The 26,226-nt window shown below is 52.1% G+C and overlaps 1 protein-coding gene across 3 annotated transcripts in view; it reads right to left on the bottom strand.

Annotated features, from left to right (window-relative positions):
• Window positions 1–26,226, bottom strand: part of Nfatc2 (nuclear factor of activated T cells 2) — a 110,979-nt gene that overhangs the window by 62,306 nt on the left and 22,447 nt on the right. For all 3 annotated transcript variants that reach the window (XR_009057749.1, XM_057781459.1, XM_057781458.1), the window contains exon 3: window positions 22,495–22,666. Coding sequence is in view for 2 of the 3 variants with exons in the window: in XM_057781459.1 (XP_057637442.1) it covers window positions 22,495–22,666 (172 nt within the window). In the remaining variant the exon portion in view is untranslated. The remainder of the gene's footprint in view (window positions 1–22,494; window positions 22,667–26,226) is intronic.

The following is a 26,226-nucleotide window of genomic DNA, read 5'->3' as shown; positions in this document are numbered from 1 at the left end:
CCATGGTAACCTCTCCCTCTGCTGGGCTGGCTGTCCCTCACTGCTCTCAACCCCACCCCACAGGGTACCACACCCTCAGCACTCTCTACCCACCTGCTTGGCATCACCTCACCCATCACCCACCTACATCTATCACCACTCCACAAGGCAGGGTGTGTTCATTTCATTTCCTCGCCTCCCCCACGAGGAGGTTGTCCTCAAGGATGGCAGCTTAGCTGTCCCATGGGATCCTCCACAACATGTCTACCCCTCAGCGGTCAGTGTGGCCAGGGCAGCAGGAGGGGGCAGGTGGTGGCCACTAGCTGCCGCTTCCCCTGCCCCTCCTTTTCCACAAACAACAACTGGCCTAGCCAGAGCTACCACTGTGTCCCACAATGCATCTCACTCAGCATGGACAGGACAGGGCTGGTTGGACAGCTGGTACCTGACCTACCCTGTTCCCCGCAGGAGTGACAGCATACCCCGAATGCAATGGAAACAGGAACCATGTCCACCCCAATCCAGAATGGGTGCCCCAACCATGGGCGTGCTGAGGCTGGTGGGAGACCTGAGGGACTGGTGGCCCCAGGAAAGCCAGGAATGTGACAAAGAGAAAGAGATTGTCTGCACGGGCTTGAGAACAGTCCCTGTCGGCTTCCCTTCACGTTCTAAATTAAGAGTCAAGTCGCTCTACATCTCTCACACTAGCGGAAATTAGAAGCGGATTCCACTGTGCAATAAGCACAGGCGGGGGGCTGGAGGCCGAGGCGGTGAGATTTGCTTCCCATCACCACGTCCACAATCAGTGGGGACCCTGAACAGGGTATGTGAGTGTCACGGGGCTCAAGCCAGAGGCTGCTGCCTTGTCCCAGTGCTCACTGTTCCCTGGAGTCTCTGGATGCAGGCCCAGGTTGGGAGGGGAGCACCTCTACACCTCCCTCTAGCCTCCCCTTGACCAGGTGTCCTCCAGGCCAAGAGTTGGCTTATCCTGCAAGCCTCCTGGAAACCAACCTCCGGGTGCCCTGGGTTTGTGCTGTTTGGAAACCAGAACCATGTTCTTCCTGGCTGTTTTTTGTGCCTGAGCCTCCCCTCATGTAAAGCCCATGGGGGCCCAGGAAGCATTAGCTCTTAGGCAGCCATCCGAATCAGTTTATGTCAAACACCTGACTGCCAGAGTGTTGAGGTCAGTTTCCATCTCCTGGCCTCAGTTTCTCCATCTGTGAGGAGGGCTGATCAAAGGGCTCAGGGAAGAGCTGGTGAGGTCTGTAGGAAGCTCCTACCCTACACACAACACGTGTGATGTTCTGCTCAAACCCCTCCACCGATGGGGAGACTTGGGCTATCCAATCTCATCTTCTCTGGTCTCTGTAAACTTGAAGATCGTCCCTTAGTTCTAAAACATAGTGATCTTCAGTTGCATTTGGAAGAGATTCCAAGCCCTGGGTGCAGCCTATAGAAAGAAGCCTGTATGGCCCAGTCTTGGCAGCCACCCCCAGCTTCAGCTCCCCATGTCCTGGACCAGACACATGATCTCTTCAAGGATCCTTCAACAGGTTGAGTCTCTCCTGCCTTGGGGCCTTTGTACATATTCTTCCCACAGCCTGGTGTGTTCTCCCTCTGTGTCTTCCCATGGCTGTCCCCACCCCTTTCCTCCATCCAGCATCATTCAGGGTCCACCCAAATCCAGAGATCCCTTGCTCCCTTTCTGCTGCTGTGATAAAAACACTCTGACCGAAAGCAACACAGGGAAGGATTCGTGGGCTTCCATAGCTCACCACTGCAGGAAGTCAAGGCAGGAACCCGCAGGCAGGACCCTGTTTGCTAGTCCACATAGCATTGCATCTGTCCAAGGAACTCACTCAGTCAAGGAAGCACAGTAGAAACCATGGAGGATGTCGCTGGCTAGCTCACAGCCCTGTTTCTGCTTCAGGATCACCTACCTAGGGTGTGGTGCCGCCAACAGTGGGCAGGGTCCTCCTACATCAGTTAAGCATCAAGGCAATGGCCAGCAAATACACCCACGGGCCTGTCTGATCTAGACAATGCCTCAATGGAAGCTCTCCCCTCAGACGACTCTAAGCTGTGCCAAGTTACCAGCTAAAGCTAAGCAGAGCATAGAGCCTGCTCTGAGGAGCCCTGCTAAAGCAGAGGTCTCTGAGGAGCCCTGCTAAAGCAGAGGGTGTCAGCATCTCACAGCTTAGTCTCTTCCTGACAGTAGCAACTGTTAATCATGCATTTGCTCACTTCCCTAGAATAGAAGCTTGTCCATCTCGACGCCCCAGCACCTTGAGTAGCATCTGGCACATGTAGACATGCACCAGGCAACCGCTGAATGACTGGGCAGATGGATCCTATGTGGAGCCATATCCCAGGACTACGGTGGCTATTCTTGACGAATACAGGGAGTGACTCATCTTCCCAAAGCCCTGAGAAAAGAGGCTTATTCACGTCTGGGAGAGTCCCCACGTTTTCAGACTCTAACTAAATTCCCTGCTCTTCAGGCCCGTCTGCAGGAATGTGTCTCCCGGTGAAAGAGGCGTATCATACCAAGCCAATTACACCAGGAGTCAGGAGAGGAGTCAAACTTGAGACTGGAAAAATGAAGTTTACAACCTTGAGCCTGGGTTGAAAAGACAGCAATTTGGCAGCCTCGTGAAAGTGGTGAGGGAAAGGGGATGCCAAGTTATGCCCGTGGCCCGCATGATCACCAGACAGCCAGACAGGTGGGGGATGCACCCTTCAGTTGCAGCTCTCTACTGATCTCTTGCGTAGGCTTGACATGGAGGAACAAGGTGGCAACTGTCTGCATACTGCCTGGGCTCTGAAAAGCCAAGAAGAATGCATCCCAGGAGGGGAAACTGAGAAATGAAGAGAGCTCTCAGAACCCACGAAAGCCAGGCACGGTGGCCCATGCCCATGATCACAGCACTCTGGGAATCCAAGGCAGGAGTTCAAAATCAACCCGGGCTACACAGCAAGACCCTTTCTCAATCTCTTCCCCTTCAAAGAGACAGAAAGAAAACTCCATGCAATTATTCAAGCACACTCTAATGAAAAGGACTGAGTACCTGCAGGGTATCCTGTGACAGCTGTACCCCTACCCCAATGCCAGAGCCCCTCCCCCAGCCCCACATAAACGCTTCACCAAAGACAGGACATCTGGGCAAGCCATAAGAGCTGGCCTATCATCTTTCATTGCAACGAAAGCTGGAAGATTCTTCCCAAACTGCTGGAGCAGCAGAGGGCAAGACTTGTGAAATGCAAGCCAGGGCTGAACTAACTGGCAACCCCCCACACACACACACACTAAGGTGAGCTGTCCCCCATCCCTTGCCCCCTGCCCACACCAAATGACCTGGCAGGTCTCTCTGGAGCCGGACCAAGAATTCTGACTCACTTTTGCCACAGGAGGGGGGAAGAAAGGCAGACGTGATGTGTAACTTTCTGTACTCTATTTTAGGATTTTAAGATCCAATTTCTTGGGTTGCAAAGGGTGGGTTTTTGGAGGGCTCAGCGCAGGGCACGGCTCCTCTCTGGAGCTGGCTAGACAGGCTTGTGTTGCAGACCTGGCAAGGCGGGGCCACTAGAAGATCAACAGATCGCATCAGCCTGGAACAAGGAGCTGCTTCTTATACGGCCCTGTGGCCTGGCACTCATTCACCAGGGATGGAGGCTGGGGTCTGGCCGGCGTGAGTCACCACCCCACTGCAGGCAGCTTAGTTCATTCACTCGCTCCTTCATTCAGCCGAGGCTGGCAGAGAGAGACGGGACCGCCGTGCTGCAGGGTGATTCACACAGCGTTTGGGGACAGAAGGCACCTAGGTCCATTTTATGCTGAGATTCTTGTTGCTCTGTGGTCTGAGAAGTTCATGGCTAAGTGGCCATCAAGTCCCATCTCTGATTGCTAACCCCCGGCAGAAGGTGATGGGCAACTGGGCAAGGAGAAGCAGGGAATCTCCACTCCAGAATAACTCAGCCTTGCCTAAGAGATCTGCATGGATCCCAGCGGGAGGAATCCCTTCATCAAAATGCTATTTCATAACAGTACAGCATCGAAGGTCCAGCGTCCCGCATGGAGCTCTGAGGAGCACCTTAAAGCCATGGGAGATGGGGGAGCATATTATCACATCTACACTTAGCGCCTGGGAAGACTTCTCCGCCTCATTACTGGGGACCAACCGCCCTCTGTAGATGTTCGGCAGCATCATGTACTTCTTGGCACATTAGGTGCCGATGATTCTTCCCCAACTATGATAAACAAAGTATCTCAAGATGCTGCCAAATGTCCTTTGGGGGATAAAACCGTTCTAGTGAGAGCTTTGTGGGGGGCGGACAGGAGGCTCTGGGAAACCACAGCCATAGTCCACCGACAGGCAGAGTCCTTATGCTAGACTGCCCACCTTCTCCCTGACTCGGCCACCCCACCACTCTCCAGTCCCACTGTACCAGCCCCACTGAGAATCTCTCTGCCTCTTTCCATTCTCAAGAGTCTCCACAGCCTCCAGAAGGATCTTCTTAAAGTGAACGAGATCATGTGACTCCCCACTTAAAACTGGCCAATGGCCGTCTTGTAAATAGAGAATCTAGTTCAAATCCCAGGCCCCACGAAGCCCTGCTAGTGGTGCCTCTCTCCAGCTCTGCCCACCACTGTTCCTTCTCCATTCCTCCCAAAGGCAGCGGCACGCATCTCCTGACCCACCACTGTTCCTTCTCCATTCCTCCCAAAGGCAGCTGCACGCATCTCCTGGCTATTTCTTTTTTTTTTTTTTTTTTTTTTTTTTTTTTTTTTTTTTTTTTGGTTTTTCGAGACAGGGTTTCTCTGTGGTTTTGGAGCCTGTCCTGGAACTAGCTCTTGTAGACCAGGCTGGTCTCGAACTCACAGAGATCCGCCTGCCTCTGCCTCCCGAGTGCTGGGATTAAAGGCGTGCGCCACCACCGCCTGGCTATTTCTAAAACACCTCGCCGCCCTGCCTCAGGGCCTTTGCACCCACAGTGCCTACAGTACCTACTATCTGGAAGATGCCTGCCTGCACCACCCCAGTCTGACTTCTTGTCATTCAGATTATCTTCCTGAACGACCACATCCCCCGAGGGGACTCTCCAAAGGACCACAAGAGAAAATCCACCTCGTGTTTTCTAAAATCCTGCAATGAACGCACTTCCCTTTGTCGTAAGAAAAACTGAAAAGCAACCCAGGCGCCTCACACGCTCTTGGGCCGCCAACCTCAAGAGCCTCAAATCTTTATCCTGTGGTTCCCTGGCCCCACTCCATCTGCAAAGCACAGAGGGAAGAGAACCCTTCTCCCTGTGGGCTGTAGAGATGAGGCGGCAGAGCTCAGCTCCGATTCTCCTTGACTGACGTACTGCACCATGGCGGGCAGGGAAAAACTGTAAGCATTGCAGGGAAAGTAGGGGAATGGGGTATCCTCCTGTGCACAGGGAGACTCTCCAAGGTCACAGTGGCCATCTATCACCAGGTTTTCCCCTGCACCTGTCCTTCTGCATGCTTAACAAGCCCCCCCGCCCCAACTTGGATCTGTGGAAAAACAGTAAAACTTTGGTCTAAAAAAGGCAGGGCCATCTGTACCTTTAAGATCATGACTGTGCTGGTCAGCACTAACCACATCTTCACTGTTCTTTCTCCCTGACAGCAGGATTCTGTGTAACCCAGATGGCCGTGACCGAGCTTAGAACCTGTACTGCCCAGCTTTCTTTGCGAATGAAGGCGGCTGAGTCACTAGATGAAGCCACTTAGCAGACATGCATGTGACTTGTCGAAGGGCTCCTGAGTGGAAGCAGACCAAGCTTGGAGTGGAACCCTCTGCTCTGCCTCCCTTCCACAACTTGGACGATTAAGTGCAGTGGCTTCAGCTGCAGCAGCCGCTTTGGTGCTAGAACAGGATTCCTGACAGCTTCATTGTACGTTGGACTACCCAGATCTAGACTTGCTACCTCTTCTCAGGCATCTAACCAGTTATTTGGAGTTTCTGGTTGATGCAGCTAAACCTAAGCCCAGACAAAAGACCCATCACCATGGCAACATGCCCTCCAGGCTGAGGAGACACCCAAGGTGCACAGAGCATATATGTGAGTGTTGTCTCTACGTGGACCAGCAATGCCTGTGCACACACCTGCTCTCCTAAGGGCTTTTGATTTCATTTTGCTTTTGAGAAAGAGTCTCGTGTAGCCCAGGCTGGCCTCAAACTCACAATGAAGCCCAGGATGACTTTGAACCCCTGATCCTTCTGCCTCTATTTCCCAATTGCCATGATTACAGGTGTATGGAGTACCACCCTGGTTTCAGCAGTGCTGGGGATGGAACCCAGGGCCTCGAGCATGCTAGGCCAGGTCTCTACCAACTGAGCTACAAGCCCACAAAGGGAGTTTTTTAATTGCTACCTCTAAAAAGCCAGACCCGAGAGTCCCCAGAAGGATGCTGCCGTAAACAGAACCACAATGGGAACCGACCCCATCGCCCCTGCTGTCTTACTAGAACTCTTCCCACAGGGGTGGGACAGGAGAGAAGGCGGCTGTCTGACCCTCACAGGGGTGACAGTGGCGCTCACTGGAAATAAAATCCATGCTTACTTTCTGTCTGGTTTCCGAATTGCTTTTTCCTGGTCCTACAGTGCCAAGCCTGGCAGCTTTGCGATGATTTAAAATTCAAGGCAGCTACTGTTTGCTGAGCAGTGTCTCGCCAACAGAAGGGCCGTGCTGGGGGAAAATGTGTACAGCGGGGGTGGGGTCTATAATTAACCATAATAACAGCGGCAGCTCGTCACATCCTGAGGGCCTGGTCAAGGCTACCTACCCCACTAGGGACACTATCAGTTTACATGAGAAGCAACTGAGGCACAGAGAGGGTGAGCAATTTGCTCAAGATCACACAGCTAGGAAAACAGTGACCAGGCTTTGAACCAGACAGGCCTAGCTCCATACCCCATTCAATGACTGTTACCTTGGCACCAGGGTCAAAGTTCACCCACAAACAGCCAGGACCTGGACTCCCAGATGTCAGTCAATCTCCAGCCATTATGGTCTTTTGCTAGGGTATTCTGATGGGGGAAGGTCATTGGCTAATAAAGAAACTGCTTGGCCCTCATAGGTTAGAACATAGGTGGGTAGAGTAAACAGAACAGAATGCTGGGAGGAAGAGGAAGTGAGCTCAGATGCAGGGCAGCTCCTCTCAGAGCCAGACGCAATGCAGCCAGCCACCAGGTCAGACATGCTGAATCTTTCCTGGTAAGACTGGTGCTACACAGATTATTAGAGATAGGTTTATCGGGATATGAGAATTAGCCAGTAAGGGCTAGAGCTAATGGGCCAAGCAGTGTTTAAAAGAATACAGTTTGTGTGTCATTATTTTGGAGCATAAGCTAGCCAGGCGACCAGGAGCTGGGGTGGCAGGAACACAGCCCGCAGCTCCCACTACAGTATTCATTATTCAATTTTTAACACTTGTTTCCTATGTTTACTTACAGAAATTATTTCAAAAGAAACTTCTGCCTCTACTGTGAGCAGGATAATCAGTCACAAATCAAAACTGTCCATAAAACAGAGGTGCCAAGGCCAGCGAGATGGCTCAACAGGTAAAGGATCTTGCAGCCAAGCCTGAAGCCCTGAGTTCAATCCCCAGAACCCAGAAGATAGAGAGAACCACCTCCTATAAGCTATTCTCTGACCTCCACACATGTGCTGAGCCATGTGGGCACCCCCACAAACATATATGCATCTGCACATGTGTACAAAATAAGCAAACAAGGAACACTTACTTTTTAAAGCAACGACAAAGGTGCCGTGGGTTATAATGGGTACAAACGTTGACTGGCAAACTAACATTGGCGCTACCCAGTTTGTAGAATACAAAGTAGCACACCTGTCTGAGAAGGTGCTGCACTCTAGTATATCTGGGGTTGCAGAGCTACATGGTGGGAGGTCACTGTCACCGAGAGAGTTAAGAAACCTGCCCAGCTTGCATCTCACACTGGGGTGCTTGGTGAACCTGTGCAGAGGGCTAGAGCTCTGCCGCTGAACTGTGGCTGTAAGAAGAGGGAAGGCGTGGTGCACCATGGGCTGGAGGAGGGGTAGAAGGGGCTAGAAGAAGAACCACACCTAACAGAACAGTTAATCCACCTTTCAGAAATTGCCAGGGTATTCCTCCCAGCCGTTTGTCTGCCAGGGGTCCCCTCTGCTGTAGGGTGTTCCGTGGGGGTGGACCCTGGGACTGGGGTGGAAGAGCTGAGACAGGAGGATTGCTGCAAGTTCAAGGACAGCCTGAACTACAGTCTGAAAAGAATAGAAAGGTGGCTACTGTTTACCAAGACACCCAGGTCAGTGCTCCTTATAGTCCCCCCATCCCAGGAGCCCAGGCCTGGCTCTCACTCCCTTCAATCATCTCCAGTGCAGACACAGAAGGGTGGATCAGTCCACAGCCCTGAGCACGGGACAATGAGAGGGTGAGTGTGCGTGAGTGAGCCCTGGCGTGTGGCAGGCACCGGAGACACAGTCATCCATCACCCTTCTTGTTGAAAAGTGGGAAAACAAACAACAGAACCAGGCTGACCCCGCTAACGAGAACCAAACACAAAGCCTAGCACAGAGCTTTCCTCTCCCTGCGTTTCCCTTTTCCCTTTTCCGGCTGGGAACCAGCCACAGGCCAAGATAAGGGGCTGTGGTAGCAGAGGGGTTCAAAGACACCGCGGCTTTCAGCGGCACCCAGAGCCCAAGGGCCAGGCTGGGAGCTTGGAAGAGCTTTAAACTCGCTAAAATCACGCAACCTAGGGAGGAAGTGGCTGGCCGGAGGGCGAGCGGCTTCCTTAGGAAGCTTGCTTTTAACTGGCTCCAAGTGGCATCCGCACTGTCAGCCGCCTGTCAAGGCCAGGGAGCGCCTTTCATGTCCTCCCCCACCCCGTCCTCTGCAGCGCCTAGTGCACGGCATCTCAGCGTCTGTGCTGGAGGTTGCAGCCTGGCATTCTAGTCACACAGGATGCGGATTGCTGGGCCTCTGGTAACCTACTCCATTTCTCTAAAATCACCGAATTCATCTGGCCCCAGCTTTGTCACCTGGACACCAGAGGAGACCCTAATAGGAGCATAGCACACCCCACATGCAAACCCCAACTGTGAGACGGGGCACAGGCTGCAGTGTGTCACACGAGTCCGATGAGGAGAAGCATAGTGTTCTGTTCACAGGGCAATCGGGATTCAGTACACCCATGAAGACCTGGCTTGTAGAGCTAATGCCAGCCCACCAAAGGTGCTCGATACACACTCTCCATCTTTCGCAACCACTCTACTCCGCCATGGGTCACTGTGGTGTCAATCATATCAGAGATGCAAAACTGAGAATCAAGTCAGAAACATGGCTCTGACTTCGCAGATGGGGACCGGAGAGGGTCTTGGAGGAATGTGGTATGTCTCTTGTCCTGTGAGGATGCCCCACTGCCAGAGCTCAGGCTGGGAAGGCAGAGCAGTGGTCACCGAGCCCAATGCCACCACCAACCAGAAGGCTAGCCAGGCTGCTTCTCCAGGGGGAAGCAGCGTCTAAGACTTTTCTGCCCGTCACCCAGGCTGATCTCAGCCCCTGCCCCCGGGCATGAAGTTCCCCACTGTGCAGGACAGTAGGAGGTTAACACAGAGGGGACCCAGGACACAGAGGGCCCAGGACACAGAGGGCCCAGGACACAGAGGGCCCAGGACACAGAGGGCCCAGGACACAGAGGGCCCAGGACACAGAGGGGACCCAGGACACAGAGGGGACCCAGGACACAGAGGGCCCAGGACACAGAGGGCCCAGGACACAGAGGGCCCAGGACACAGAGGGCCCAGGACACAGAGGGACCCAGGACACACTGCATCTTGCTGCTGTCACTGTCAGGCCCGATCCACACCTCAGCCAGAAGATTCATATGGCTGGGAAACACCAGCCACACTGCTGGACTGCAAGTATCTGGGAATAATACAGACACTGCCTTGTGGGCTGCGGAGACAGCTAGCAGGAACGGCTCTTGCAGAGAGTTCCAAGAACTCAGTTATCCTCATCCCCAGCACTGTCACTGATTCAAGCAATCCAGCTGTCAAAGGCAAGTCCAGGCACTGTTGCTGCAGCAGCTCCTTCCGCATGCTCAGTTTGGGGATTTACCTTTTCCTTGGCAGTGGAAATCAACCCCCAAGAGCATCCCCTCTGCTGCTAGCTTTCTCACTAGACTACCCATGTGGCCTCACTCACCCCATTTCTGCCTCAAGTAACCCGCAAACTCCCTGCATGCAGCTGACCACTGGGAAATGCTTGTCTGACTATGAATGTTGCTGCCCCAACCTGGCCTGGGTTGAGAAGACTCTGGAGGGGAGGGAGGGTGGCATCGTGTCCTCTGCAGCTTGGCTGGAGTTTGAGACAGGGTAAAGAGTCTCCCACTGAGAAGCATCACTCCTGCCCAGCTCCAACAGGGAATGGGAGCTGCCCAAGCCAAGATCCACAGCCAGGTCCCCAACAAATCGTCATATCAGCTTCCTCCTTGGCTGCTGTGCTTCACAAGGCTCAGCACCCTACAAACCACTTCCTAGGGTCCAAGGCTGGGCACCCAGGCCAATCCTGCCCTCAACAAGAAACCTGACAAATCCACCGGAAATAGATCCAAATAGAAATCATAACGGAGAACAAGGCCGCAGCCAAGATGATGTGCACATGTGAGACTTGCTTTGGGAATACTAAGACTTTTCTCTTTTTTCTTTTCTTTTTCTTTTTTTTTTTATTTTTTAAAAATATTCTATTACTATGTAGTCCAGGCTAGCCTCAAACTCACAGTAATCCTCCTGCCTCCCATGTACTGGGTCGGAGTTGAGCGCACTGAGCCAGTACACTATGAGGCTGTACTGTTTCCTCCCCAAGATTCCTGCTGAAAGTCCCTGACTTGGCCTTCGTCCTTCTTGGACCCTGCTCACCAGCCCACAATCCTATTCCCCATGGACAGTCACTTTATTCTGCCCTGTGCTCACAGAGGAAAAGAGGGAAGTGGGGAGGAGAGGGTGCCTCGGAGCAGGAAGGAGAGATGAGATGGGGCAGCCTGCTCACTTGGCACAATGAACAAGCCTGCTCCCTTGTTCAGAGCCAGGCTTGGGACCCCAACCCGAGCCCAGCCCTAAAAGCATCAGTTGAAAGTTAAAGTTAGCCACACGCAACATCGAAGCCCCAAGGGGAGCTCGGTCTCAAAGACAATGCTCTCTTTGACTGCGAACCGCAAGGGAACACCCACGGCATACTTCTCGATTAAAAAAGGAAAGTGAAAAAGAAGGTTTTCTTCCGTCTTCTTCATCTTATAAAAACTGACTTGTGCTTACTTCACGAAGCCACAACTTCTGTTACCCTCAGGCCAGCCCAAGGCACGCTGGCCGTGGAGACGAGGGCCCTGGAAAGCCTGGGTACGGCCTGGTAACCCAAAGTGCCCTCTGTGAATCATCGCTGCTTCCTTCCTCCGCTTCCTTCAGCACAGGAAAGCCACTGAGGGGCAGCCAGCCTCACACGCCCGCCCACTGCCCAACACCCAGGGCATGGTGCATCTGAGAGACCCAGGCAAGCGGAGCTCCCCAGGGTCCCAAAGAAACAATGGGGACCCTCACTGCTGGTTCACACAGCAGGTTAAACACCTACTATATGACAGGTGGAGAGATGATGGGTGGGCGGGAGCAAGATGGATGGGCAGAAGGAAGGACCAGACTGTAAAGAAGTTAAACACAAAGACACAGAGGGTGACAGGGGAAAGGGCGGCTGCTGACAGAGGGAGCAGATGAGGCAGCCACCGAATGGTGCAGACAAGGACTGGGGCAGGTGTCTCCATCTCTGCCTCTAATGCCTGCTGGTTGCATGGTGACATGAAGTTGTATAGCAACTGGCTTCCTCGTCCACAGGGATTCAAACACACACTATTTCGTGCCTCTGAAGTAATCACACAACATGATCACCGCTAGCCAGTCTCCACCTTTGTACCAACCAAAATACCTTTCCGCAAGCGTCCAGGAGGCACCAGGCAGTTCACAAACAGTAAGACTCCAGCACAATGACTAACCCAATGGCATACACAGGCACACTGAGGGGTTTCCTGGGCTGCTGGGAACTTGCTCTTCCAGTGACTTACAAAAATCTCTGAAATGTCACATCCAAATTCACAAGGAAACCAAAACCCTAGGTCAGTCCCAGAGATAGGCAAGAGGCTCCTACCTCTGATCTGATGCCCAAGGTGGACCAAGCAGTGGTCACAGAGGCCTTGTGCTGAGTGAGTTACTCCTTTTCGACAGGGCTTTCTTTGAAGATGATGGCACCAACCACTCCCTCCCTACTCTGCAATTCTAACTAAATGTCACCTTGGCAGGAAGTTGCTAAGCAGCAGCATCCTCAGCATCCCACAGTCACCCTTCCCCCACTTTCTGCTATTTTCTTTTTCACCCCAACAGACTGTAGATTGTATATCTCCCTCCAACAGATATGAAGGTCTGCTTGATCCATCCTCCCCCGCCCCTCTCTTTCTTCTGCTGAGGACAAGATCAGACATTCTTCAGGTTCTGCAGACCAGGCTGTCTCCGTCAATCTCTGTCATAACAGTACCAAGCTACAATAGATGTTATTTAAGTGAGGGGGGCATCGCTGTGTGCCAATACAACTTTATTTGGAAAGGCATGTGGGGACCGTGCTTGGCTACATGATCTGAAGAGCTCTCCTCCAGAAGGACACATCTCAGGCTCTGACATGCACGTGGGCACTTGGGGACCATGGGCTCTCTTCTCTGCAGCCTGCACCTCTCCCAGGCTCTCAGGGAATACCTGAGCCCCACCTACTGTGAGCATATGGAGCATCTAGCACAAGGCTGGGGACATGCCCAGAACCTAATCAATACTCGCTAAGTAGCAGAAGCTGCCAAGAAAACAGTCCTTGCCCTGCACCGCGGGGAGTTGCTACACTGCACCCACACACCACCCTCTGGCAACCCTGTGTCCCTGTGCCTCTTTCTCGTGGACAAAGAAGAGGTGAGCAGACGTGTGGTAGGCAGGGCTATGTGGACGGCTTAGGTGGCATGGCTCGGCTTGGGGACAGGTAGAGGCTGTTTCTCCTGAATGTTCCTGGTGCAGGTGACAAGCATGGTTCCACCATGACTATCAGACGCAAAGATGGGGTTCCCAGCAGAGGCCCTGGAGTGTCAAGGAATGTGAAGCCTCCAGAATTCCTGCTGAGTCCTTTGGACACCTTGATGCTGCTGTTGCTGCTGCTGCTGCTGCTGCCTCTGATAATGATGGTAAAGACAATGGATTCAACTTCAGGGCAGAGAATGTTCTAGAAGGTGACGACCAAGGCCTCTGGAAGAGAAGGCAGCCACCCAGGCTGCAGGGGAGGCTCTGTCTTGTGCGGCACCCTCAGTTCTGAGACAAGCACACGCAGTGTGTCCCCATAGGAACCAGAGTGGCCTGTACTTAGCCCTGTGTGGCACTAGTCTCTTTCTCTCCAACTAGCCGTTGGGGAAACCGAGGCCACAGATTCTCCTCCTCGTCACACCACAGTGGGCTGAGATCACTATAGGCTCAGGTCTGTGGTTACCGTTTGAAACTGGGACAGCATTACCACTGGGGAGGTGGGAACTTCAGAGCCAAGAGCAGGCTGTGTAGAGTCTCCATGTTCTTTTCCCAGGCCTGGACATGCTGGGAGCATCCTGCCACCCACATCCAGGAGCCTGCATTGCCCTGAGGTTCGATTGTCCCACTACGCTGGTTGGTGTCTGTCAACCTGATGCAAACCTAGACGTACCTGGGAAAAGGGACTCTTGAGAAAACACCTCCATCAGATTAGCCCCTGACCGTGTTTGTCTAAGGGGAATTTCCTTGACTAATGATTGACATGGGAGGTCTGGATCACTGTGGTTGGGGCCACCACTGCGCAGGTGGTCCTGAGTGACACAAGAAAAGAGCTGAGTGAACCATAGAGAGCGAGACAGTCGGCAGAGTTGCTTCATGGCGTTTGTTTCAGAGCCTGCCTCTAGGTGTCTGCCCTGAGCTTTGTCAACGATGGGCTATAATCTGTGAACTGAGATCACACATATACACACACACACTCATGCACACACACACACTCATGCACACACTCACACACTCATGCACACACTCACGCACATGCACTCACATATACTCACACTCATACACTCACACACACTCATGCACACGCTCACACACTCATGTACACATTCATGCACTCACGCACATGCACTCACATATACTCACACTCATACACACACTCCCCATGCTGGTCTGGGCCAGTATTTTATCACAGCAATGTAAACCTAACTAAGACCCAGCTATACTTGGAAGCAGTCTCTGGCCAGGTCACCCAATCCAGGCAGAGAAGGAAGCAGGAATCAGGGGGGCAGCAGCCTCCATCCAGCCTGTACCCTAACATCCTGGCAAGGACCAAGTATGACTGGATTGAATTAGTTTCTTTACTGGACTTTTCGAATATTGAAGTCCTGGAAAATTATCTCTGGGGCTTTACAGATTTCTATTTCTTCTTTGTGGTCTAAGAAGTTCGCTCCTGGGCTTCTGAGCCAGACCACCCAGGGTTCAGCTTGTAGCTCATCCACTTCCTGTGTGACCTTAAGCACATTACCTAACTTCTCTGAGCTTTCAAGCCCTACCTTGACATACCAAGAGGCTTCTACCCATCTACACAGTGGGAAGTCTCTGAGCAATGCCCAGCTTTCTTTACTGGTCAAAGACCATCTCCTCCCTACAGGGTCATCAAATACCTCGAGAAAGCTTGGGTAAAGCAGAGAGCCGGGTGCTAAACCTAGGAAAGCATGTTCAAACACGGGGCAACTAGAAGACAGCCGTCAGTAGCACCCACCAGTTAGGATGGGTGCCTGTAGTCCTTCGTGTTTCCCTGTGTACGACAAGAAAAAATGAGGTCTGGGGACAGAGACCAGTGACACTGCACCCGCTAACCACATGGAAGGCCCCGGGTTCAAGCTCCACACCAACAAAGCGGGGTGGGGGGCGGGGTAAGGAACATATGCATGCACACATATGTACATGGTTATAAAGAATACATTCACATGTGTGTACACACATCTATGCAGGTACAGGTCCATGCATATGTATGGTTACATATAAATCATACCACTTCTGTGTATGTTTATGCCCATGTATATACGCTCACAATCCCCTCCTAACCTACACAGTGGGTGTGGGGATCACCAAGAGCCAAGGTTCCCCACAGGCAAGATTCCAAATTCAACACCCTTAAGTTGAGGCTGCATGTCCCCTGACTCCCTGAGGCTGGGTTGTTATCTGGGCCTGGAACGGTGACAGCAGTGTCACCACACCACAGAGCACAACCTTAGTACAGGCCTCACTGTGTTACCTCTGAATCACGTGTACAGTGTAGGGCAACGTCCACGTGAGCCCCAGCACTGGTAGCTTTGTCCTCACAGGATGCCATGAAGGGAAAGTGGGGGGCACAGCAAGGTATCTGGAGCCACTTCACATGCGCCTGTATCGTGCTGTGTTATCATTCAGTCTCTGCAAGGACCCTGTGAGGACACTGTTAGCATCACCCCAAGGAGACCAGCATCATCAGAGAGAGCAGACTCCCGAGAGCTCCGGCATCCTCATCTGTATGACAGCTGCTGGGCTAGGGTGTGGTGCGGACAGGGTGCCACCAGCCGGGGTGAGGCCCTGGCCCAGCACGCTGTTCCCGATAAGGCACTCCATGGGGAAGTCCCTCCAAGCTCTACTGATTTCCTCAGTAATAAAGAGGAGATGACAAATCCTGCCTGAGCCAATACACACATGGAAGCCTGCTAGGCTCTGACAGGGACTCCATTTGTGACATTCTGACATCCATGATTGTCCTGGAACCCTCGAGAAGCCATCACTCCCACTGACCCACCCAACCTCCACTGTCCAGTTAGTGAGAGTTGTTGACAGAGCTGGTACTACCCAGGTCAGCTGGGAGCCTCATTCAAGACACCATTAGAAAATGCCGCCTGTTCAGCCCGGGCCTCAACCCCACACCCACTAAACCCACAGAGCATTTGAAGGCTGGCAAAGGCCAGACGAGGACAGGGAGCTAGATTTTCAGTGCAAACATCCTGTGTGTGTGTGTGTGTGTGTACAGATATGTGTGCATATGTGTGGTGTGTGTATATATGTGTGTGCAGATGTGCGTGCTTACATATACGCATGTGTGCATATGTGTGGTGTGTGTATGTGTGTGTGCAGATGTGTGACATATGTGTATGTGTGCATATGTGTGGTGTATGTGTGTGTGCAGATGTGCGTGCTTACATATGCACATGTGTGCATATGTGTGGTATATGTATGTGTGTGTGCAGATGTGTGTGCTTACATATGCACACGTGTGCATATGTGTGGTGTGTGCTTACATATGTGCATGTGTGCATATGTGTGGTGTGTGTATGTGTGCGTGCACATGTGTATGTGGGTGCTTGTGTGTGTGTGTGTGTGCGTGCATGCTCCACGCCCCTGAGTGCATGGGTATACACTCCACAGCAGGGTATCAGTCATTTCCCTCCACACAGTCTACCTTGTTGTCTTGAGACAGCTCCTCACTGAATGGGGAGTTCACTGATTTGGCTGGACTGGCTGGACAGCAAGCTCCCAGGATCCTTCTGTCCCTGTTGCCCTACACTCAAGCTGCAGGCAAGAGCAGCTATCCCCAGCTTCTTACACAGCCACTGGGGATTTGAACTCAGGTCTTTGTGTCTGCAGAATGTGTTCTTTCTTTTTTTTTTTTTTTGGCTTTTCGAGACAGGGTTTCTCTATGGTTTTGGAGCCTATCCTGGAACTAGCTCTTGTAGACCAGGCTGGTCTCGAACTCACAGAGATCCGCCTGCCTCTGCCTCCCAAGTGCTGGGATTAAAGGCGTGCGCCACCACCGCCCGGCCAGAATGTGTTCTTTCTTACCACCGAGCCAGTGGTCACTCTCTTTGAAGAGCTACTTAACCAGAGGCTCCTTTCCCACAGGCTCCCCAGAGACCCCGCATAGGGATGACAGAGGCAATGGCAGAGCCTGACACCCAACTTCTGGTACAATGCCCACTACCACAGCCAACAGAGCACCCCTGCAAGCTGCTGTAGGAGAACCTTCTAGAAATCTGTTCAGTTCACTCATGTCAGCCCCTCTCCCAACTGGAGCTCACACAAGCAACCAGATGCCACTCCATGTTTCTTTTCTGTGACGGGGTCATTTCACAGTCACCTGGGAGCAGCAGGCACCACGTGGGTGACAGGTGATACAACTGCCAGGTACCATGTGAACGACAGGTGAGGAGACTAACAGGCACCACGCGGGTGGTTGACAGGTACCACGTGGATGACTGACAGGTGAGGAGACTAACAGGCACCACGTGGGTGACAGGTGAGCAGGCTGATGACAACGGCCAAGTCAAAGCCAAGGCCAGGTTCTGGGACTTCTCACCCTGGGTTTTAAGTTCCCTTCATTTCCCAGGGCTTCCTACAAGCTGGGACTGAGTCTCCTCGTCCTGGTAAGGGTAGAATCTGATCCTCTGTGCCGCCAGAACAGCCAGACACAGGGGGCCAAGCAGCACTCAGAAAGGCCGAGCTGTGTCCTAGCCCTGTCTCACCAAATCCGAGGCTCACTGATTCCACTAATCTATCTGTCCAGCAAGCCTCGGGGACCTTCCTGTCTCTGCCCAGCCCGGGGAACTAAGGTCACAAACATGCACAACCACCCTGTTTCCTGTAGGCACTGGAGATCCAATTCAGGCCTTCACGCTTAGGTGGCAAACACTTTACCAACGAGCTATCTTCCAGCCTTCACCCATCTTGTGTGTATGTGCATGCATGTGTGTGTGTATGTGTGTGGGCACGCTACTGAGAACCAAGCTAAGGGCCTCCCGTCCTCCAGGCACGCACTCTAACACTGAGCCGCACACCAGCCACATGTCCTGACAGCTCCTGACAAGTCTAAAAGATGAAGTCCCCCATAAATTACACCCAGCACCCCAGAGCCAGCAGAGGCAGAACCCTTGGCCTACACACCCTGTCCCCTTTCTCCTCCCAGTTAACCCCACAGCCCTAGGTTTCTGACCACGCATGCCCACATCCAGCCATCACCAGAGCCTGGCTGACATCAGGCCGGTTGCCTGAGTGCCGTGGCCCAGTTTTGTTGCCTGTAAAATGAGTATAGTAACCCTACCACCTATGCTCCAGGGTGTCACCGCAGACTAAATAGGTCACTGAGGAGAGCTCACAGTGTCACTCCTGGGACAGCACATGTGCTCACTGAGAGCCTGAGACCCTCGCTTCCTACTTCCTCCCTTTGGGAAGCAATGGCTTCTCTAACATGCTGGGGGCCTCTATGCTCTGCCTAGATGTGAAAGAAATGTCTCACAGGGACATTGTCTTCTAAAAGAGACACAAGGCACGACCCTCCTCCCTGAGTATTTTCTTTTGGAGCGGGGAGGAAGCTCAGCCCACGCCATGGCTCCATCACTGCAGTATCTGCAGCTGGACCCTGCTGTCTCTCTCTCTTCTGTTCACCTTAGATGTGTCATGCTGAGGTCACTACAACCACAGCAGTCCCCAGGCAGGTCACACAGCCACAGGCAGCCCACGGAAGCCCTTGGCTGTGCAATCTATAAAGTTTTGACTAAACTACTAATGCCACACAAGGGGTCCGGTACCGAGGAGAGGACAGAGGCAGGATACAGGGGTGGCGTCTCACAGGGACTCGGCATTCGCAAGCTGCCCCACCCCACCTCGCCCCCACCCTTCTGATAAAAGTCTCATACACGCTGCCTCCCACATACACAGAAAATGAAGAGGAGTCTGCATGGACAGACAGGATGACATCACCTTACACAGTCGGATGGCAAACAAGGATCTCAGCTAGTTAGCCCAACCAGGAAGAAGTGCCATGGGAAGCATGTGGGGGTCAGAGTTTAGCTGTCAGGCTTAGCTGCAAGCCCCTGCCGAGCCATCTCACCAGCCCTCACTTCTTTTTATTGGGTCTGCCATTTGGGTCATCTCTGTGGGGACAGAGATTAAGAAGCTTATGAACAAATAGTCCCCAGCCACCTCAGGCAACCCATCCCCAGGCTCTACCTCTTCTGGAGTCTCAGTCAGGGGAGCCCATCCACTCCTCTCTCCCACGCAGCTGAACCCCTACCCCCACACCCAGGGTCCCAGAAGCCTCCGCAGATGCTAACACACCAATTCTACCCCGACAAATGACCATCAGCAAGACCCACTTTCTGTCACACATCTAAAAAGGAAGCTGGGAGTCCTGAGCTCACAAATTTATCACAGGCGACCACACAGAGGACTGTGTGAGGGGCGCTGTGTCCCAGCCTCACCAGGAAGGGGAACCCAGCTGGCTTTTCTCCCCTCTCCTGTAGGGATTCAGAGTGAGTGACAGAAAGGCAAAAATCCAACAGCCTGACAGGAGGAGCCACCTAGACAGGGGCTTGGGAATTACTCTTAGCCCACAAAACTGAGACGAGGGGACAGCCAGGGTTAGATGGCAAAGTTCTGAGAGGGCCCCGTGCGTTCTCCAGAATCCTTGAATCTGTATCCAGATGTGGTAGGGTTGCAGGTGTGCCCCACCACGCCCATTTACGCCGTGCTGAGGCTGGAGCCCCGGGCTTCCTGCCTGCAAAGTGAGCGACCCCACCGAAGGAGCCACCTCCCCAGCCACAAAGACTCCCAACCAAAATCTGCTTCCCATGGTAAAACCCGGGGTGTCCCACACTTCACTTTATAGTGAGCACAGTCCAATCAATGAAGTTTTAAAGAATAATCAATCCACCTAGTATCTTTTGAAGAAAATGAACAGACTCCAGCCTCTGTAAGCTCACGTTGGGCTTTCAGAGGCTCAGGGCCAGAAGAAGTATGTGAACTTTGGGTGCAGAATGGCAAGCTTCCTCTGGACTCAATATCCAGCCCCCTCCCTTTCTGGAACTTTCCATGGCCCAGCCCTGAATGAGTGGTGTAAAAGCCCCGTTGAGAGCTGGAGTACAGGCCTCTGTGATCCCGGAAGAGCAGAGAGGTTTCCTCTGTCTCTCCCTTGATCTCAACCACTATCATATCTGCTCCTATTTCTGAGGCCAAGCTGAACCCAGCTTCTCACATGGCCTCCCGGCCACAAGCCTCAGCCAACCGAACTCAGTGGTGGCATGATTCTCCGGCCAGAGTCAGCCAGAATCTTCAGGGGAGTAGGACTTGGGCTCCAGTGAGCTGGCAAGAGGATCAGAGCTGACTGACGTCACAGTAGGTGTTGCCGTGAGGAGAGAGTGTAGCCAGGGGCATGGGCACTGCTTTCTCTGGGAGTGGGAAGTCAGGCTGAGCCAGCCACAGACATGCGGGTGACAAGCAAGTCGTTGAAGCAACTAAACAGCAACGACCTTGCCCAGGTTTTGAGACCTCACCCTGACACAGATGGAATGGGGTCTCCTGCATGGTGTTTCCAAATCGTCCATCTTTGTGTCAAGTGTTGCTGTGTTTCTGTCAAACTCAGAACCCAGAACCTTGCCTGACCCGTAGCAGATGCTCAGTAAACATACATTAAGTGACCAGTACATGTGCCAACATGCACAGAGCCCTTTGAAGGGGTCTCCCAGCTCCCTTCTTCCTCTCAGCTCCTGCTCCACAGAGGCAGTGAGAACCTGAGTTTTCTGTCTTCTTCCTGCCCACCCCCACCCCTAACCCCTCCCACTACGGCCTGGGCCCTGCCTGCCCTGGCCCCTTGTGTTCCAGCTGCACCAGCCTCTCTGTCCCTCTCAAGGGCCCTTCCTCCTGGGCTCCTGGGCACTAGCTGTCCCCAACCCCCAGTGTCCTGTGTCCTCAGCCCCAGCCCCTTCCCTCAGAGAACTCCATTGACCTCTGCCCCCTCCGCAGTCACTCCTGTCTTACACAGTCTTCCCTCACAAAAGAAGCACAGGACTCCTTGCTCTTCCCGGATTCAGAGGCGCGCCAGCGGATGGAACCCCCACCCCCACCCCCAGCCGATTTAGGACAGACTTTTAGCCTCCCTGGCTGCTGCAGCTGGAATCCGTAGGAGAGATGTCAGAGAGAAGGCAGTCTCTCGTGAACCTCAAGGCCTTGGTCAAGGGCTGTGCAAACACAGGGGTGACTGTGATGGCGACAGCCAGGATCGTAAGAGGCCGCAAGTGGAATATGGCAACTTAGCTCTCCCGCTCACCCAGCGGAGCAAACCTTGAGAGGAAGAAGGGAGTGGGGCATCCTCAGTACTCCCCCAGCCACTTAGGGTCCAAAGCCAGGGCTTACCCGGGTCCACCAGAAGCAGACTGCCCAGAGTGGACCCCAGGCAGTGAGACACAACAGAGGCCCCCGAACCAGCCAGCTGTGCAGTCACAACACATGTTCAGCCAGGACTTGGGCTGACCACCTTTAGAGGCAGGTGACAGAACCCAGTCTGCACCAGTCTGTATTGGCGCCATGTCAGAGCAGAAGTAACAACACAAGCTATAAGGGGAGGTGAGGCTAAGGGTCTGGGACAGGAAGACACTGACCCTAGGTCTGCCAGGTCAGAGCACAGGCTGTGCTGGGGTTTTTCTTTCTTTTTTCCCCCTTTTCTTCTTGGCATGTAATAGATTAGTCGTACAGAACAATGGGTTCCATTGTGGCTTTGTCCTATCTGTGTATCAAGGGCTTTGATCAGCCAGGAGTCCCGAACTAGGGGAACACACCCAGGGCACTTGGGGAGAACTTTAGTATTTGGGGGTTTTGTTTGTCTGGTCTCTACTCCTGTTTTCTAATTTCTAAGGAAGTTTCGTCTTAAAAAAAAAAATACAAGGTCTGCCTCTACAGACTGGAGATCCACTTGCCTCTGCCTCCTGAACAACCAAGCTTAGCAAAAATCTGCATTTTCAAGAATCCTCTCCCCTCAAGGGTGCTAATGAATACCCTGTCCAGGTCTCTACCACACAGTAGCGCTCCTATAAGACAGATACAAATAAACAGTTTCAGTAACTTAAATTCTGGTTAACTGAACTGTGTGGGTTTACCAGCCAGAACCTAGACACCTGATACTTCCTTGTTAACCAGATTGTACAATTTGAAGAATATTTCGATTCGACTACTTTGGAGAGGGGGAAATATCACACTTCTGTCCCTGAACAAATCTCTGGTTTATCTACAAGTCACAGAAATAAAGAATGTTGATGAGGAAAAAGCAAGCAGAAATACTCGTAGTTCTAACAGCTCTGCCAAATCCTAGCAATCTCTCCATCAGAAAGAAAAGGAAGGACCACCTTCCAGATGGACATCACATCACGTTTCCTCACCCTGCTCTGGAGGCCTCCCTGCCTCAGACTGCAATTCTCCAGTGGGCTCTCGACACTCACAACATCACAGATCTTTTTCCCTCCGAGGAGTAAGGAAATGAGATGTCCGTGGCCTCACAAACAGCAGCAAGGCAAAGTGATGTCTCCTGGTGACAAGTGTAGGGCACAGAAGTAAGAGAATTTGAGTCCATACCTGCACCACAGGGTGGCCTCCTGTCGGGGCTTTGACAGCACCACGGCTGCCCTCCGTCTCATAGTGGGCCCGGTGATGGGGCTTGGGCTGGACCTCGATCCGCAGCTCATAGGAGCCTGACTGACTGGAGAGTGGCCACTCTAGTGGAGGAAGGGATGCAGTCACAGGGATGCTGTGGGGAGAACAGACTGGGTCACGAGAAGGTACAATCAACTCAGTCCATCTGTACACTAAATATAAATGGCCCCCTTTCTGGAAACTGTGCCCAGGAGTGGAAGAATAAAATGTTGAGGGCCAGAAATTGCTTAATCGCGATGAGGAGGACTTCACAAGCCAGAGGACCTCTGCTTACTCTCGTTCTCATCTAATGAAGACAGCGTAGCTGGCTTCCTGGGGGATGAAGCTAACTTCAATTTGTGTTGGTTCCTGCATGTTTCCAATGACTGTTATGGCTTCTCCTCTAGGAAGCATGGAAAACCCAACATTAAGCTCTCAAAACATCTCTCTGCCAGAACACTTCCTTTTCCAAAGGGCATGCCACTGCTTCATCACAGGCTTAAGTACTTCTCTCTTAGGCACAGTCTGCTACAGTCAAGTGGCAAAGAGACCAGCAGATAGTGAGAGTTTCTATATTTGATTATCTTGTAGCAGTGCATTTGGGAGTGAATTCAGGTCCACTCACAATCACTAATTGATGAGTCATTGAGCAATGGGTTCTAGAAGCCAGGAGAGGAATCTAGCTTGGGTATGCATGAACCAAACCATGTGAACCCAATGTGAAGTGAAAAGGGACAATCAATATCATGACTAGGGTTCCATACCCAAGTTCAAATTCCAGCCCCAACACCTACTCCCGTGACTTTGAGCAGATACCTGTAACTCCCTAGACCTCAGTTTTCCTCAACTGTGAAGTAGGCATACTAAAATCCTATGAGGATCATAGTATCAGAGTAGTCAGTGACAACTAGCACTAATGGTTTTCCTTGAAAAATGCACACGCGTGTATAGGCATACACACCATACACATACTTATACCTGCATGTACACATATGTATATGCACATGCATATACACATGTACATGTACCATACACATATACAGGGATATACATATATACATACCACACGTATCCTTATACACACAGGTACATACTCACATACACACACCACACACACATGGACATGTACACAATGCACATGCACATAGACACCCACACCACACACATGCACAGACACATACCACACATATACATATGTACACATGTACATACACACACCACCAAACATGCATGGACATGGACATGTACATGGACACACAGCATGCTCATACATACATGCACACCACCTGTACATGGGGCACATATAGACATTATATATATACATATATATATATATCTCATGTGCAGAAACACATACCATACACATACACACATATATGTACTATACATGTACACCAAAGCACACATACATGCACATATCACACACATACACATCATTTTCTATGGACTCTGATTTGGCTATGGTGTCACATACAGAGACCAAACTTGGGAGCGAGCCTTAATTTTCATTTTCCTGGAGTCTCAACACTGCCCAGTATATACAACAGCTACTTGACATGGCTTAGAATTATGCTGTTAAAGCGTCAACCAAGGTCTTGAAATTCTGCCCAAAACCATCCTTCTGTGCCTCAGAAAACATAAAATGTTACCTAAGATCACAGAGTGAGACACAGATTGGGCTCTGCCTCAAGTCCCTGACTCCAAGCCTAGGATGTGCTCACATCTCCATACTGCTCTTGTCTTACCCACTTACTTCTAAATGTGTCTGAGAAAGTCTCCATGGAGTGACTTAGAGCCAGCCTGACATTGGGTAGGATCTCAGAAAATAATAAATGGGTAGATGAGATAGATGCCTGGGTGGCTGGCTGGCTGGATGAATAGGTCGGTGGATGGATGGATGGGTGGATGGATGGATGGATGATGAGATGGATGGATGGGTGGGTAGACAGATGGAAGGATGGATGGATGATGGATGGAAGGATGGAGAGGTTGGTGGATGGATGGATGGATGGAGAGGTTGGTGGACGGACGGACGGACGGACGGACGGATGGATGGATGGATGAATGGTGGATGGATGGATGGATGGATGGATGGAGAAGTTGGTGGATGAATGGATGGAGAGGTTGGTGGATGGATGGATGGATGGATGGGTTGGTGGGTGGATGGATGGATGGATGGATGGATGGATGGAAAGGTTGGTGGATGGATGGATGGAGAGGTTGGTGGATGGATGGATGGATGGATGGATGGATGGATGGATGGAAAGGTTGGTGGATGGATGGATGGAGATGTTGGTGGATGGATGGATGGATGGATGGATGGATGGATGGATGGATGGAGAGGTTGGTGGATGGGTGGATGGATGGATGGATGGATGGATGGATGGATGGATGGAGAGGTTGGTGGATGGGTGGATGGATGGATGGATGGATGGATAGGTTTGTGGATGGATGGATGGTGGATGGATGGATGGACGGAGAGGTCGGTGAATGGATGGGTGGATGGATGATGAGATTGATGGATGGATGGGTAGAGGGATGGATGGATAGGTTGGTGAATGGGTGGGTGGATGGAGAGATGGATGGGTGGGTGGGTAAGTGGGTGGATGGATGGATGATGAGATGGATGGAGAGATAGGTGGAGAGATGGAAGGATGGGTGAATAAGTGGGCAGGTGGGCAGTTTCATTTCACACAGTTTCATTTCAAAGACTGACACATTCAAAGATTCTCTGAAATGGCATACGCATGGGTTCCTGTGGCACACCCTGATTTGCACTCAGAGCAGAGACCATCCACCCATCAAGCCTACTCTTTCCCGCTCAGGGCAGCCTGTGAGGCGCTGACAAGCACAGCCAGGTTTCACCCACTCAATTCAACGCAATGCTTTATCAGGGAAGTTTCCGTTTGCTAAACCAAGTACTGTGTGGGTAGCACAGGGGTGATGGTGACAGCTAGGGCCACCTGTGCTTCAGCTGTCAGAGGGCAGAGAGAAAAGGACAGCACATGTCCCCCTCAGTCACCTCTTTCTCCTCAGCATCCAAATGAACACTTTTTAAAATGCCAAATAACACCAAGCCAGGTTCACACGAGGAGGAAATGGGATGCTACACAGAGTTCTGCGGGCACACAGCAGGCCTCCTCGGACATTGGAGGTTAGTGATGTCACCAGCGCCACTCCATGAGATTAATCTCCTGGCACATGCCTGTCAGCAAAGAAGTCCGTCCTAAAGATCTCCTCATCAGCAGAGAAGTCCGTCAAAGCTAAAGGTCCCCTCATCAGCAGAGAAGCCCTTTCTAAAGGTTCCCTGTGAAAACTCAAGGGTCAACTTGAGCTCTGGAATCCCCTGAGAGAGAGGCCACTAGGTGTGCCCAGGTGATCATGATGAGATTAAGGTGGGAAGATTCACCCACTGTGAGAGGCACCACTCCCTAGGCTGGGATCCTGAACTGTATAAAAATGAAAAAGCACGTTGAACACAAACATCTGTCTCTCTCTGCTTCCTGACTAGTTTTTTGTGTCCTGATCAGCCGCTTCAAGCTCCTCCCACTTTCACTTTCCCACCACAATGGGCAGCACTTTCAACCTGTGGGCCAGAGTAGGCCCTTAAGTTGCCTTTGTCAGGGTGTCTGAGGGCAGCAGCCGTCCCTCTTCGGAGCGCTCACTCTGAACGGC

This window comes from Chionomys nivalis, chromosome 9 (genome assembly GCF_950005125.1).
Source record: "Chionomys nivalis chromosome 9, mChiNiv1.1, whole genome shotgun sequence".
In the NCBI taxonomy this organism is placed as follows: domain Eukaryota; kingdom Metazoa; phylum Chordata; class Mammalia; order Rodentia; family Cricetidae; genus Chionomys; species Chionomys nivalis.
This window is presented reverse-complemented; position numbering and strand designations above follow the sequence as displayed.